Consider the following 14,036-nt stretch of genomic DNA (forward strand, 5'->3'; position numbering starts at 1 on the left):
TTTCTAGTGTGACAGATGCTTTATTGACCTACACATATGTTATCAGATTCCACAACCAGCCTGACATGATATGATGAATTCACATACCACATCTGCTATTTCCCAAACCCTCTCGTTCCCACACAACTTCAATCCTTAAAAGAATCTAGACAGAGTTTTATAATCTGAAGATTTTGTCCTGAGCAAGAACTCACTTTCTGCATTCTACTCTCACAAAAGAAAATGTTGTTATTTGAAACAAAGAAAAATAAAGTTAGAAGCTCAGATTGATGGACAAAGTACTCTCTGATACATTAGCCTGAAACAGTTTGATGGGGACAGTATAGAGAGAGATTTTCACTGTATCCAGTCCCATGCTGGAACTGACCTGGGAGTGTTTGATGGGGATGGGAGATTTACTCTGTATCTTCAGCCAATTTAATTCACTCCATGGTTGAAGATGCTGAATTTTGCAAAGGTCATAGTCCCTGACAACATTCCAGCACTAGGACTGAAGGCATGTACTCCAAGAATAAGTTGTACCGAGTTATTCCAGAACAGCTACAACACTGGTAACTACCCATCAATGTGGGAATTGTCCACAGAAAGCAGAACAAATCCACCTTGGCCATCTACTGCCCTACCAGTCTTCTCCAATCATCAGCAAAATGATGGAAGGTGTAATTGACCAGTACCTAACCAATTTATTGACCAAAAACTTAGTCACTTACACCCAGATTGGGTTCCACCAGTTCCTGGCTTCATTGTAGTTTTGGTCCTTTAACTTCATTTAATTCGGGTGTAGCATCAAAGACCCACAGTGAAGTTGGGAATCAGGGGACAATTTCTCTCCACTAGTTGGAATCATGCCTACCACTAAGGGAGATGGGTCTGGTTATTGAACGTCAATCACCTCAGGGTAATGTTGTAGACCGACAATCTTCAAATGCTTCATCAATGACCCGCCTTCTATCATAAGGTAAGAAATGGGGATGTTTGCTGATTGCACAATGATCAACACCCTTCGAAATTTCTTAGACAATGAAGCAGTCTACGTTCAAATGAAGCAAGAACTGGAGAACATTAAGCTTTGGCTGATAAGTGGCAATTAACATTTCCCCCACTTATTGGCCAAACAATGGCCATCTCCAACAAATGCGGATTTAATTTCAATGAACATCAGTAAATTCCCTGACATTATTAGTTTGCAATTACTACTGACCAGAAACTGAACTGAACCAGGCATATAAAAATTGTGGTTACAAAAGCAGATCAGATGTTGGGAATTCTGTGCTGGGTAACTTACCGCCTGACTCCCCACAACCGGTCCACTATCTACAAGGCTCAAGTCATGAGTGTGATGGAGTTCTCTCCATTTGCCTGGATGAATACAGCTCCGACGACTTACAAGAGACTTTACATCATTAAGGACAATCCAGGGTAATATTTGACATGGATAATGGATCATTACTGGATAAGAAATAAGGGTAAGGATAAATGATCCATTTTCAAGTTTGCAGACTGCAATTAGTTGACTGCCACAAGAATCATCTATTTGCCAACTATACTAATATATATCTATATTAAATAGCAATGAGTCAAATTTGCCCTGATGAGAAGTTAGATGGTCACACTAACTGTACAAAGAATACAAGGAGACTTCAAAGAGATATAGACCTGTTAAGAGAGTGGGCAACCTCAGATAGCTCATCCCCTCCCCCACTGTACTCTATGCTACTCTCTCCCCACCTCCACCCTCCTCTAGCTTATCTCTCCACGCTTCAGGCTCACTGCCTTTATTCCTGATGAAGGGCTTTTGCCCGAAATGTCGATTTCGAAGCTACTTGGATGCTGCCTGAACTGCTGTGCTCTTCCAGCACCACTAATCCAGAATCTGGTTTCCAGCATCTGCAGTCATTGTTTTAACCTCAGATAGCATATGGAATGGAGTTTGTGGAAGTATAAAGTTATTCAATTTTCTTCAGAGTAGAAAAGTAGAATTTTTAAGAAAAACAACTTTATTTTAAGACTTCTGGAGTTCAAGAATAAAGAAGTTATGCTACAACTGTGAGAGATTTTGGTGAGACCACATCTAGAATACTGTGTGCAGTCTTGGTCTCCATACTTAAGTAATGATACATTTGCCTTGGAGATATCAGAGTGAAGGTTCACTAGATTGGCTCTTGGCATGAAATGGTTTTCCTATGATCAGTCTGTATGAATGAGAGTGATCTTATTGAAGCATACTAGAAGCAAAATAGATTTTACAAGGTCAATACTTGAGACATGGCTTCTCCTGCCAGAGGAACCTAGAACATTGGGGCACAGTCTCCAGGGCAGCTAGAGATAGGCAAGAAATTCTCGTCTTGCTAGGGATACCCACATTCCTTGAATGATTAATGAAAAGACAGGTAGAAAAGGGTTGAAAGGGTAACGCGAGAAAAGAAAAGGTAATAGAGTGAAGAAAGATTGAAGCAAGTAAAAAGCCTCTTATAACCATGGAGTGAGATGGAGTCTGATGGACCTAGCAAGAATACCAAAAAGTCACTCCCCTGACTGCAATAACATCTCTTTATTGTAATACCCAAGGATGTTTACTGACGGTTTGTTTTAGCTGAGACCATTACAGTGTAATATTCTGGTGAGGACTTGGTGCACTATAAACCTGGATCTTGGTCAGTTCTAGTCTGTAAGTAGATACCCTCAGGTTGGTGACCTGAAGGCATATGACAACAGCAACGTGAAGAATAAACAAAAGAGTGTTGATGCCAGAACATAGCCCTGTTAGCCCCTACTGTAGATCTCGAGGTTTTATGATATTACCCCATCATTGCATGTTTTTTATTCATTCAAAGGGTGTGCATGTTGTCTAGTTGGGCCAGCACTTATTGCCCACCCCTAGTTGCCATTGAGAAGGTAGTGATGAGCTGACATCATCATATTGTTATGGATAGATGGTATCACGATGAGCAGCTTCTTAGGGCTGCCAATTTTCTCAACAGTTAAAACAGTCTGACTCTGCTCACATGTTCAAATGCCTTGGTCAGATTAATGAAGCCAATATGTTGTGGTTTCCTTGTTCATGGTAGTTTTGTGCAGCTGCCGGACTAAAGAGCATACAATTGCGATCTTGCAGTTTGAAACCACACTGGGACTCAGGGGTAAATGCATTCAGAGTTGAGAGTGTGTTGCTTGAAAAGCACAGCAGGTCAGGCAGCATCCAAAGAGCAGGAAAAATCGATGTTTTAGGCCGGAATGCATTCGTCCTTGTTAAACTACAGACCCTGGCTAAGACAGACAAATTGTTTTCCATGATGCTCATCATGAACTTGCCTTGATAGTTGTTGCAATTATTACAGATAGCCTTATTCTTGTATAGAGTGCCAAACTTTATGTCAGGCTTATCCTCCCAGCAGAGATAGAGAGGTTCCTGCTAATCCTGCAGGAGTGCCAATTCTGCATGTTTGAGTTCGTAACCCCAAAGACCTTCTGAATGTAGAAGTCGTCACTGAGTAACAACGTCCTGGATGTCTATGTCCCTGCTACAAGGACACCTGCAAGTGAGACATGATCATGCCAGGCATTCATGTTAACAACTGGGAAATAGTTGCTGACAGCTGTGACCTCTGGGGATTGACTGACTGGTTGGAAGTTACATTGGAAGAGGTGAATAGGAAGTTCAACTGGCCTAGAAGAGAGCCCAGAGAAAGCAGCGTTGGCAGACTGTGCGCCTTCTCAGTCATCCTGTCAACAAATGTGGCAGAACCTGCAGGCCAGAGTGGGTTCCTGAGCCATACCAAGTGATGCCTAACCCACAGATGCTCAGCATAGCTTTATGATTATCACCTCATGATGGATAGTTGCATATGAAGTAGCTGAAACTCATGTTGGCTACACTGATGAGTGAACAAATGAACAAGCAGATAAAGTAATTGAACACTGTGGTCCTTTACGTACATGACAAACTATTCTTTCTTCACCAATAAACATTCAATCACTATCTAGTTTCTTATCTGCTTTGAGTCACATACATTTCTGTGAAGTCAGAAGCAGCGTAAGTGAACAACCTCATTCAGTCATTACAAATACAGCCAGAAAGCTACATTCTTTCTGCACTCACTCAGTCCATTGCAGCTTACTGTCAGTTTCCCAGAGATTTAACACACATAAAGGTCATCCTTATACATTGCAGAGGATGCTGAGAATGCATCAGATAAATGTCAAGAATAGTCCTAAACATATCAGCCAATTTTGTTTTTTGAAATAATCACAAACCTGATCTATGTACACAGTGTCTGACCCCATTCCCTCACATATTATTTTATTTTTTATTATAGTTCAAAAGTATAATTTATTCATAAAAATATCTTTATATACATAGTCACTAAAGCAGTTTGGCTCTGTACAGTAGCATATGAAGAAATAAACATCAGAAAAAACATTGGAGTTTGACTCTATCCAACAAACAAACCTCTAAAGGCATTTCTTACTTATATGAGACTATATTTACACTTATTTGAGGCACTGGGACTGTCTGATAACTGACCAGACTCCCAGGAAGAGCTCAGACAATGGTCTTTCCCCACTGTGCCGTGACATCAGCTGCCCCAACTTTAAGTGCATCCTTCAGCATGTTGTCCTGGACCTTGGAATGTGCCAGTCTACAACACTTGAGGTTAACTCCTTGCTCTTGAAGACCAACAAATTTCAGGCAGACCAAAGATCATCTTTCATCGAGTTGATGGTCCTCCAGGCACATCAATATTTGTCTCTGTGTGCATTCTGGGGAACAGACAGAGTCCCACGTCACAGAGCTGCTCAGGACGAACCTCACCAAGAACCACTGCATCTTTCTCCAGGCGTCCTGAGCAAAGGCACATTCCAGAAAGTGTGTAACAGTCTCTACCCACCCCTGTAACCACTTCAAGGTCAACATGCGGTGGCACAGAGAGTCCAGGTGTTGTGGGATGTGGCCATGTTTACCATTCCCTAATCACCCTTAAATACAGCAGCCCCATTTCCGAGGGTAGTCCATTGTCAGCCACATTACTGTGCAATTGCATGTTCGACCAAGCAAGGACAGCAGATTTGTCCAAAGGACATCCGTGAACTAGATGCCTTTTAAAAAATAATAACAGATGACAGTTTCATGGTCACCATTACTGAGGCTAGCTTTCTATACCAGGTTTTATCAATTTAATTTAAATTGCACCAGCTGCATTATATATCTCAGATCATTAGCCTAGCCTGGGGTGGCATGATGACTCATTGGTTAATACTTTGGCTTTATGGCACCAGGGACCTCGGTTCAATTCTATCTGGTGACTGTCTGTGTAGAGTTTGCACCTTCTCCCCGTGTGGGTCTTCCTCCTTGGTACTCTGATTTCCTCCCATAGTTCAAAGGTGTGCATGTTAGGTGAATTGGCTATGCTAATTTGCCCATTGTGTCTAGGGATATGCAGGTTAGGTGGATTATCCATGGGAAAATGCAAAGTTATAGCGTGGGTGTATCTGGGTGGGATGCTCTTCAGACAGTCGGTGTGGACTCATAAGGCTGAATGGTCTACTTCCATATAGTAGGGATTCTATGAATCTTTAGATAACTAGGCTTGTGATATTACTGTGATGCTGCCAACATCCATAAAACACTCTGAAGCTTTTTAAAAAATTCATTCACAGGATGTGGGCATCACTGGCTGGGCCAGCAATTTGTTGACCATCCCTAATTGCCCACAAACAGTTAAGAGTCAGCCACATTGCAATGGATCTGGAGTCACATGTAGGCCAGACCAGGTAAGGATGGAAGTTTCACTCCCTAAAGGACATTAGTGAACCAGATGGGTTTTTCCTCACAATTGACAATGGCCTAACGGTCATCATTAGTCTCTTCAAATTTGACCATCTGCTGTAGTGGGATTTGAACCCATATCCCTGGAACATTACTTGGGTCTCTAGATAAACAGCCCAGCAAAAATTCCACCAGGCCATTGCCTCCCCAATACAATGGTCTCAGGGTGTTTGCCTGCAATGTTGATTTTCCTGCTCCTTGGATCGGTCTGACCTGCTGTGCTTTTCCAGCACCACTCTAATCTAGACTCTTATTCCCAGCCTCTGCAGTCCTCACTTTCACCTCAATTACTATTTGGGCAAATTCACTAAGAATAAATTGACAGACGAGGTGGCAAAATGAACAGTCAGGTTTTGTTGGTCGTGTTTATTGAGGGAGGTATGGTGGCTGAGTCTGCAGGAAAATTTCTGTCGTTTTTCAAGTAGTTCTAGCAAATAATCACTTCCACCTGAACAAGCAGACATCTTATCTAGAAAATTGACACTTCTGACAGGGCTATACTCCCTCAGCACTGGACTGGAGCCTAACCCCAAATGATGTGCTCAAGCCAACAGCTGAGAATTTCACATTTTGAATGTGCGTCCCTTTTATTGGTTATCAGTGGCTGCAAAGGTCAGTTAAAAAAAAAGTTGCACAGTACTTGACTCAACTTTTTTTATGTCTGCAAAGAGTTATTAAATTTTAAGTGCGCTCAGTTAAAGCAAGGTAACATAATTCAATCCACATTTAACAATTATTAAAATATTTGTTTCCACTTGAAGTAGAATTTCAGCAAACAAAACTGATTGATTTTTCCACGGAGCCTTGATTCTTACCCCGATGATTTTTTCATTGCCAGACTCGGAGAGATAAGCTTCCTCCACCATGGTTCCAATCAAAAACGCTCCGCAAACTCAACAGTCCTGCAACCCAAGAGTCGAAACCAATCAATTCCCCAAATCTCCACCCCAATCCAACTTGAAATCGGGTAGCAAGATGATTGACGGTCCACTCAGACAATGGAAAGTGAGAAGGGGCTGTCAATCAGAGGAGGACAACCATGTGCTCCCAGGGGAAGGCGGGACCCTGGTGGTGACTGTGACAGAGGGAAGCTGCAGAGGTGCAGGGGGCGAGATCGCTGGTCGGTATCACGTTAGCAGCACAGACAAAGAAGGAATGTTGAATTTTAGCTAGAATAATGGAGATTCCACCGTAGAGTTTCCTCCTTTGTGTAAAAGTTCACCCACATCGAGGGGATGAAATACTTTGCTTCTTAACCATTATAACTGACGTTGCAAAACTTAATATTACATAAATCGGACTAAATCTGGGCAAAGCTCGCGCAATCAAACAGCGGTGGTCCCTAGAATTATGTCTCCAATGTGCCTAATTATTGTGTGTTGCCTCAGCTTAAGGAGGAAATGGTCATATATTATCAGCCCTTAGTGGAACAATTAAAGTCATAGAGTTGTACAGCACAGAAACAGACCCTTTGGTCCAACTCGTCCATCGCTGTCAGATGGTCTAAACTGATCCAGTTCCATTTGCCAGCATTTGGCCCACATCCCTCAAAGCCTTTCCTTTCCATGAACCTGTTCAAATCTGTTTTAAATGCTGTAATTGTACCAGCCTCTAACAATTCCTCTGGCAGCTTGTTCCAGATACGCACCACCCTCTGAGTGAAAAAGTTGCCCCTTGAGGAGTCATAGAGATGTACAGCACGGAAACAGACCCTTCGGTCCATGGACTTCCATGTTGACCAGATACCCCAACCCAATCTAATCCCACCTGCCGTCACCTGGCCCATATCCCTCCAAACCCTTCCTATTCATATATGCATCCAGATGCCTTTTAAATGTTGCAATCTAGAAAATTATTGATCTCCATCTTGAACATACTCAATGACTGACCTCTACAATCCTGTGGGGTTGGGGGGTAGAAATTTCCAAAGATTGACCACCGTCTGTGTGAAGACATTCTCCCATCTCTTGACACTGAATATATTGTTCTTTTTCCCAAGACTGATTCCCCCCATCTCCATTCAATTTCAAAAAAACTAATGGAATAAACAAAAGATGCTGCATTGTAAGATTTCAAGTAAACCTTTCTAATGGGACTATAACTGTACCTGTAACTAATGTAATGAATCTGGTAACACCACTGATTGTCATTCTAATGAGAGGTCCAAAATGTTAATTGCCAGTTTAAATTGTAAGAGTTTTCTGTGAAGCTTAGAAGTGATGCTTTCTGCATGACAGAATTTATAATCCAATAAGAGTGTGCGTAATCTTCTATCTCAAGGTAATCTTCCTGCATTATAATCCACATCCGTTGGCTCCCTACATATTCCAAAAATCCATCAGCCTCTATCTTGAACATGTTCGATTGTTGGAACAGTTGCTGCTCTCTCGGGTAGAGAACTCCAAAGTTCTTCAACACTTTGAGTGTTATGTCAGTCTTAAATAGTTAATCCATCATTCTGAGACTGCTCCCTCGTCCTCGTCTCCACAGCCAATAGATATTGCCTCCTGACATTTACCAAGTATTCACCTTAAGAGGTGAGTACTTCTCAATAAAATGACTTTTCATTCTTCTAAACTACTGTCATAAAAATCCATCTAGTTTGATGGTGTCTTTTTCAGAAGGAAATCTGTCAACTTTACTCAATCTGACCAACATGTGTCTCTAGACTCATGGCAAAGCAGTTGACTCTTAACTACTGCCAATATTGCCCTAGCAAACTATTCAGTTAAAGGCACTTAGTGTGGGAACTAAGTGCTGACCTTGACAACAACACCCAATTCTTATCAATGAGTAATAAAAAAAATTTTAATTTAGTACAACACCTTCTTGAACAAAGGTGTTTAGTTGGCTTTTTAAAAATCCTGTGGCACATTTTACATGTTTAAGGAGGATTGAAAAATTGTTGTCATAGTCTCACTTGTTTCTCCTCTGACTTTTCATCAGCTCGGGTTTTACTTATTTTCTCAGAATGATTGTTTCCTTCATCGGTGCTCTCTAATGATTGTTTGCACAACTTATATTTATGTAGAACCTTTAATATCTAAAACAATCATAATATTCCCTTGTGCATCTACATTCTACCATCATTCGTAAAATCCAATACAAAATCATTCCAACAAAACTTCATTCTCCGCAGGTAGATCTTTTCATTTTAGTGTGTTCTACTCTCTCCCTGATGATTCGTTTTCATCTTATGCTTAGAAATCTTTACTATTCCCTTCCACGTGATCTGACATTTTTCCCTTTATATCACTGTACTCTGAATATTCTTCCTGACTTTCCACAGCAGTTTTTGCTCTGTGGAAGCTGCTTTTTTAAAAATAATTTGTACTGAATTAGCCCAATGTGGTTGTGGTCACTCAGACACATCCCCAGCCAACTGCACAAACCATCTGTTTGATGCTTGCTGGCCTTTTTAACAAAGTGAGCGAGTCAGCCTGTGCTGAAACCAACATGTTTGCTGGGAATCAGCAGATCCATCTGTGTTGTGGATGAGTTCTAATTCTGGGATGGCCTGGCCCGCTGATCTATCTGTTCACCGCCCTTGGGCCAGGAGGCCACATTAAATGAGATTTCGAACCTTATTCATCTGCCTTGTCCAGCAAACTCCATCCTGGGCCTGTATGTGTCCAATAAACTGCCCCTGGGTGAGAGGAAAGCATTGTGAATTAGCTTTCAAACAAACCTTAAATAGGACACTGTCTGATCCATAAGACTGTTAATAAAATAAATTGGACAAATTAACTTTTTGGTTGTACTTGCTGAAATTACGAGAGTGAGGAGACAGGAAGATTCTTAGGTTTTGACAATGAGTATTATTGACAGAAGTGTAGAATGTGTACAGCATGGAAGGAGGCCATTCAGCACGTCATGTCTAGACTGGCTGTCTGGATGAGCAGTTTATATCGTGATGCTCCCCTGCTCTGCATAGTTTTTCTTTTGAGCTAATTGACAATCATTCCACATGCCATTGTTCTGGAGTTGGAATGCAGACTGATGGTTGATGTTGGGAGGGGGAACTACACAATACCATCATTCAGGAATGGGCAAGATACTGTATATGTGAGCAGTGAACTATAAATTCGGCAAACCTGCATTCAGACATAACCCTGTGCTGCGCCTGTCCTGGTAGTGTTTGATGTGGACTGTGTGGAGGAAGATTTATGCTGAATCTAACGCCATGCTGTACCTGCCCTGGGAGTGTTTGATGGGAACAGTGTAGAGGAAGATTTCCTCTGAATCTAACACTGTGCTCGACCTATCCAAGGAGTGTAAAAGGAGGTTTAGTCTGTATCTAACGCTGTGCTGTGCCTATCCAGGGAGTGTTTGTTGGCACAGGGCAGAGGGAGCTGTACTCTGTATTGAACTCTGTGCTATATCTGCCCTGGCAATGTTTGATGAGGACACTGCAAAATGACAGTAACTTACTAACCCTTTCCACTTATACCCCACTCGCTACCTCTTGCACTCATCACCCCTCCTGCTTGCTTGCTCATTCCAAATTTCCATTTGCCTTGACCTGCAAGAGTGTGAGGAAGGGTCAGGGTGCAAGGGTGAGAAAGGTGAGAAGGGCCTTAAGCACCACCATCTAAGATCATAAACATGTACAAGAAGGATTAGGGAGAATGCAAAGACATTTTACTCATATGTGAGGAATAAGTGAATGATCAGGGAGAAGGTAGAGCTGGTCAGGGATAGCGTAGAAAACTTGTGTGTGGAGTCTGAGCAGATAGGGGAAGCTCTAAATGAGTTTTTTGCTTCAGTTTTCACTAAGGAAAGGGACCTTGCTGTGAATGAGAACTTTGAAGACCTGGGATACTGGCTTGACCAGATCAAGATTGATGAAGTTGATGTGCTGGAAATTTTGGCAAATATTAAGATTGATAAGTCCCCAGGGCCAGACCAGATTTATCCTATGTTGCTCCAGGAAGCAAGAAGGGGTTGCCAAGCCACTGGCGAGAATATTTGCCTCCTCACTCTCCACGGGAGTCGTACCGGAGGATTGGAAGGAGTCGAATGTTGTTCCTCTTTTCAAGAAGGGTAATAGGGAAATCCTGGCAACTACAGACCAGTCAGTCTTATGTCTGTGGCCAGCAACATTTTAGAAAGAATTCTGAGGGATAGAATTTATGACTATTTGGAAAAGCATAGAGTAAAGGCGGTCAGCATGGCTTTGTGAGGGACAGGTCATGCCTCACAAATCTTATTGAGTTCTTTGAGGAGGTGACAAGACCTGGCTGATGAAGGTCGAGCAGTGGATTTGGTGTATATGGACTTCAGCAAGGCTTTTGATGAGGTTTCCCATGGTAGGCTCATTCATAACATCAGGAAGTATGAGATACGGGGAGATTTAGCTATCTGGATTCAGAATTGGTTGGCTGACAGAAGGCAGAGAGTGGTTGTAGATGGAAAATATTCTGCCTGGAGGTCAGTGTTCAGTGGACTCTCTTCTTTGTAGTTTTTATAAATGACTTGGATGAGGAGGTTGATAGGTGGGTTAGTAAATTTGCAGATGATACAAAAGTCGGAGGTGCCGCTGATAGTATTGAGGGCTACTGCAGGCTGCAGCACGACATAGACAGGATACAGAGCTGGGCTGAGAAACGGCAGATGGAGTTCAACCTGGATAAATGTGAAGTGATACATTTTGGAAGATCAAACTTGAATGCTGAATATAGGATTAAAGACAGGATTCTTGGCAGTGTGGAGGAACAGAGGGATCTTGGTGTTCAAGTACATAGATCCCTCAAAATTGCCATCCAAGTGGATAGGGTTGTGAAGAAAGCATATGGTGTTTTGGCTTTCATTAATGGGGGATCGAGTTTAAGAGCAGCAAGGTTTTGCTACAGCTCTACAAGTCCCTGGTGAGGCCACACTTGGAATATTGTGTCCAGTTCTGGTCACCCTACTATAGGAAAGATAGAGAGGCTTTGGAGAAGGTGCAAAGAAGGTTTACCAGAATGCTGCCTGGACTGGAGGGCTTGCTGTATGAAGAAAAGTTGACTAAGCTCAGACTTTTCTCTCCGGAGAGAAGGAGGAAGAGGGGTGACCTTACAAGATAGTGAGAGAAATGGATAGAGTCAATAGCCAGAGACTTTTCCCCAGGGCAGGATTGACTGGCACAAGGGGTCATAGTTTTAAGATATTAGGAGAAAGGTGTGGAGGGGACTTCAGAGGAAGGTTCTTTACGCAGATAGTTGTGAATGCATGGAATGCGTTGCCAGCGGTGGTGGTGGAAACAGAGTCATTGGGGATATTTATGCGACTGCTGGACATGCACATGGATAGCAGTGAGTTGAGGGGTGTGTAGGTTAAGTTTTTATATTTTACATTAGGATTAACCCTTGGCACAACACCATGGGCCAAAGGGCCTGTTTTGTGCTGTACTTTTCTATGTTGTATATAACCTGTAACTAGTTGCTAACATCCAATAAACTACTTCTTGTTCACTACAAGCTCCTCCAACCTCCACTCCCGGCACCTTCCCATGCAACCGCAAGAAATGCAAAACTTGCGCCCACACCTCCCCCCTTACCTCCCTCCAAGGCCCCAAGGGACACTTCCATATCTGCCACAAATTCATTTGCACCTCCACACACATCGTCTATTGCATCAGCTGCACCCGATATGGCCTCCTCTATATTGGGGAGACAGGCCGCCTACTTGTGGAATGTTTCAGAGAACACCTCTGGGACACCCGGACCAACCAACCCAACCACCCCGTAGCCAAACACTTCAACTCCCCCTCCCACTCCACCAAGGACATGCAGGTCCTTGGATTCCTCCATCGCCAGACCATGGCAACATGACGGTTGGAGGAAGAGCGCCTCATCTTCCGTCTGGGAACCCTCCAACCACAAGGGATGAGCTCAGATTTCTCCAGTTTCCTCATTTCCCCTCCCCCCACCTTGTCTCAGTCAAATCCCTCGAACTCAGCACCGCCTTCCTAACCTGCAATCTTCTTCCTGACCTCTCCGCCCCCACCCCACTCCAGCCTTTCACCCTCACCTTGACCTCTCTCCACCTATCGCATTCCCAACGCCCCTCCCCCAAGTCCCTCCTCCCTACCTTTTATCTTAGCCTGCTGGACACACTTTCCTCATTCCTAAAGAAGGGCTGATGCCCGAAACGTCGATTCTCCTGTTCCTTGGATGCTGTCTGACCTGCTGCGCTTTTCCAGCAACACATTTTCAGCTCTGATCTCCAGCATCTGCAGTCCTCACTTTCTCCTCTTCGAGTAAGACCAGGAAGTGATTTTCCTATCACACTGGACCAAGCAGGTCCTGTAATTTCACACACCTAAAGAGGATGGCAATAGCAAACACATCACATGGTGAGGTACAGGCATGGTCTTAGTTGCAAGCATGGCATAGTGATCAGTGGTAGGGATTTTATTTACCTACCTCATATTACATGCTGGCTGGAAGTCAAAAGGTTTGTCAGCTTCTTCATACTCATGTAGATGGTCAGTAAGAAAGGGATGAATATTTCAAGCTCTGCAAAGTAAACTCTCATAGCAAAATTCAATAAAGAAGAATCTACAGTCAATGGTGAAAGTATTTTAGAGCTGGTAAGTAATACGCTGCACTGGACAGTTAGGAACCCTCTGGAGACGGGAATTAGTTACTCTAAAACAAAGACAAGCTGAAATAAAATTTACATATTTCATAATCTATTTGCTGGCAGGTTGAGAATGAAAACTATTGACACAGATTGAAGGTGTAAAGATTACAGCTCCATTAAGTAATCACAGAATGACCAATACCCAAAGATTCAGGATACTGCAAAGAAGAAATTATTTGTTTCAATGGGACAGCTATCTTCCAGAACAGGAATCCATAAGTTTAAGTGTTCCCTAGGGTAATTGCAAAGGAGTAATTGACTATTTTGTCCTCTGTGATGGAAATCCAAGAGATTAAAGGGATTTTTTAACCTCATCCTGTCAGGAGAAGAATCAGTCAGTTGTTGCCAACCCAGGGAACTACCAATCTTCCACATCCAAAGAGAATGCATTCTGGGAGAATAGTGATGTGCTAGATCACCTGTATTTGTGAAGACAGAGAATTGGGGGAATTGGAGTAGAGACAAATACAAACACAAATATACAATATTAATAATCAAAAGGTATTTCAGAAAAGAAGTTGTCGAAGGGTATAAGGGTTTGAAAGGGTTTATCCTGAGGAATGCCTTAAGCACCACTCACTGT

General features: G+C 42.6%; 1 protein-coding gene across 1 annotated transcript in view; it reads right to left on the reverse strand.

Moving 5' to 3' along the window:
- The window catches only part of LOC140463377 (solute carrier family 2, facilitated glucose transporter member 5-like), a 56,257-nt gene extending 43,288 nt beyond the window's left edge, over positions 1–12,969 (reverse strand). Inside the window, exons 1-3 of the mRNA XM_072557242.1 lie at positions 12,899–12,969; positions 9,411–9,473; positions 6,643–6,729 (exon numbers count right to left, since the gene is read on the reverse strand). Coding sequence (XP_072413343.1) covers positions 6,643–6,693 — 51 coding nt within the window. The 5' untranslated portion in view covers positions 6,694–6,729; positions 9,411–9,473; positions 12,899–12,969. The remainder of the gene's footprint in view (positions 1–6,642; positions 6,730–9,410; positions 9,474–12,898) is intronic.
- Between the last annotated feature and the right edge of the window lie 1,067 nt (positions 12,970–14,036).

This window comes from Chiloscyllium punctatum, chromosome 38, assembly GCF_047496795.1.
Source record: "Chiloscyllium punctatum isolate Juve2018m chromosome 38, sChiPun1.3, whole genome shotgun sequence".
Classification (NCBI taxonomy): Eukaryota; Metazoa; Chordata; class Chondrichthyes; order Orectolobiformes; family Hemiscylliidae; genus Chiloscyllium; species Chiloscyllium punctatum.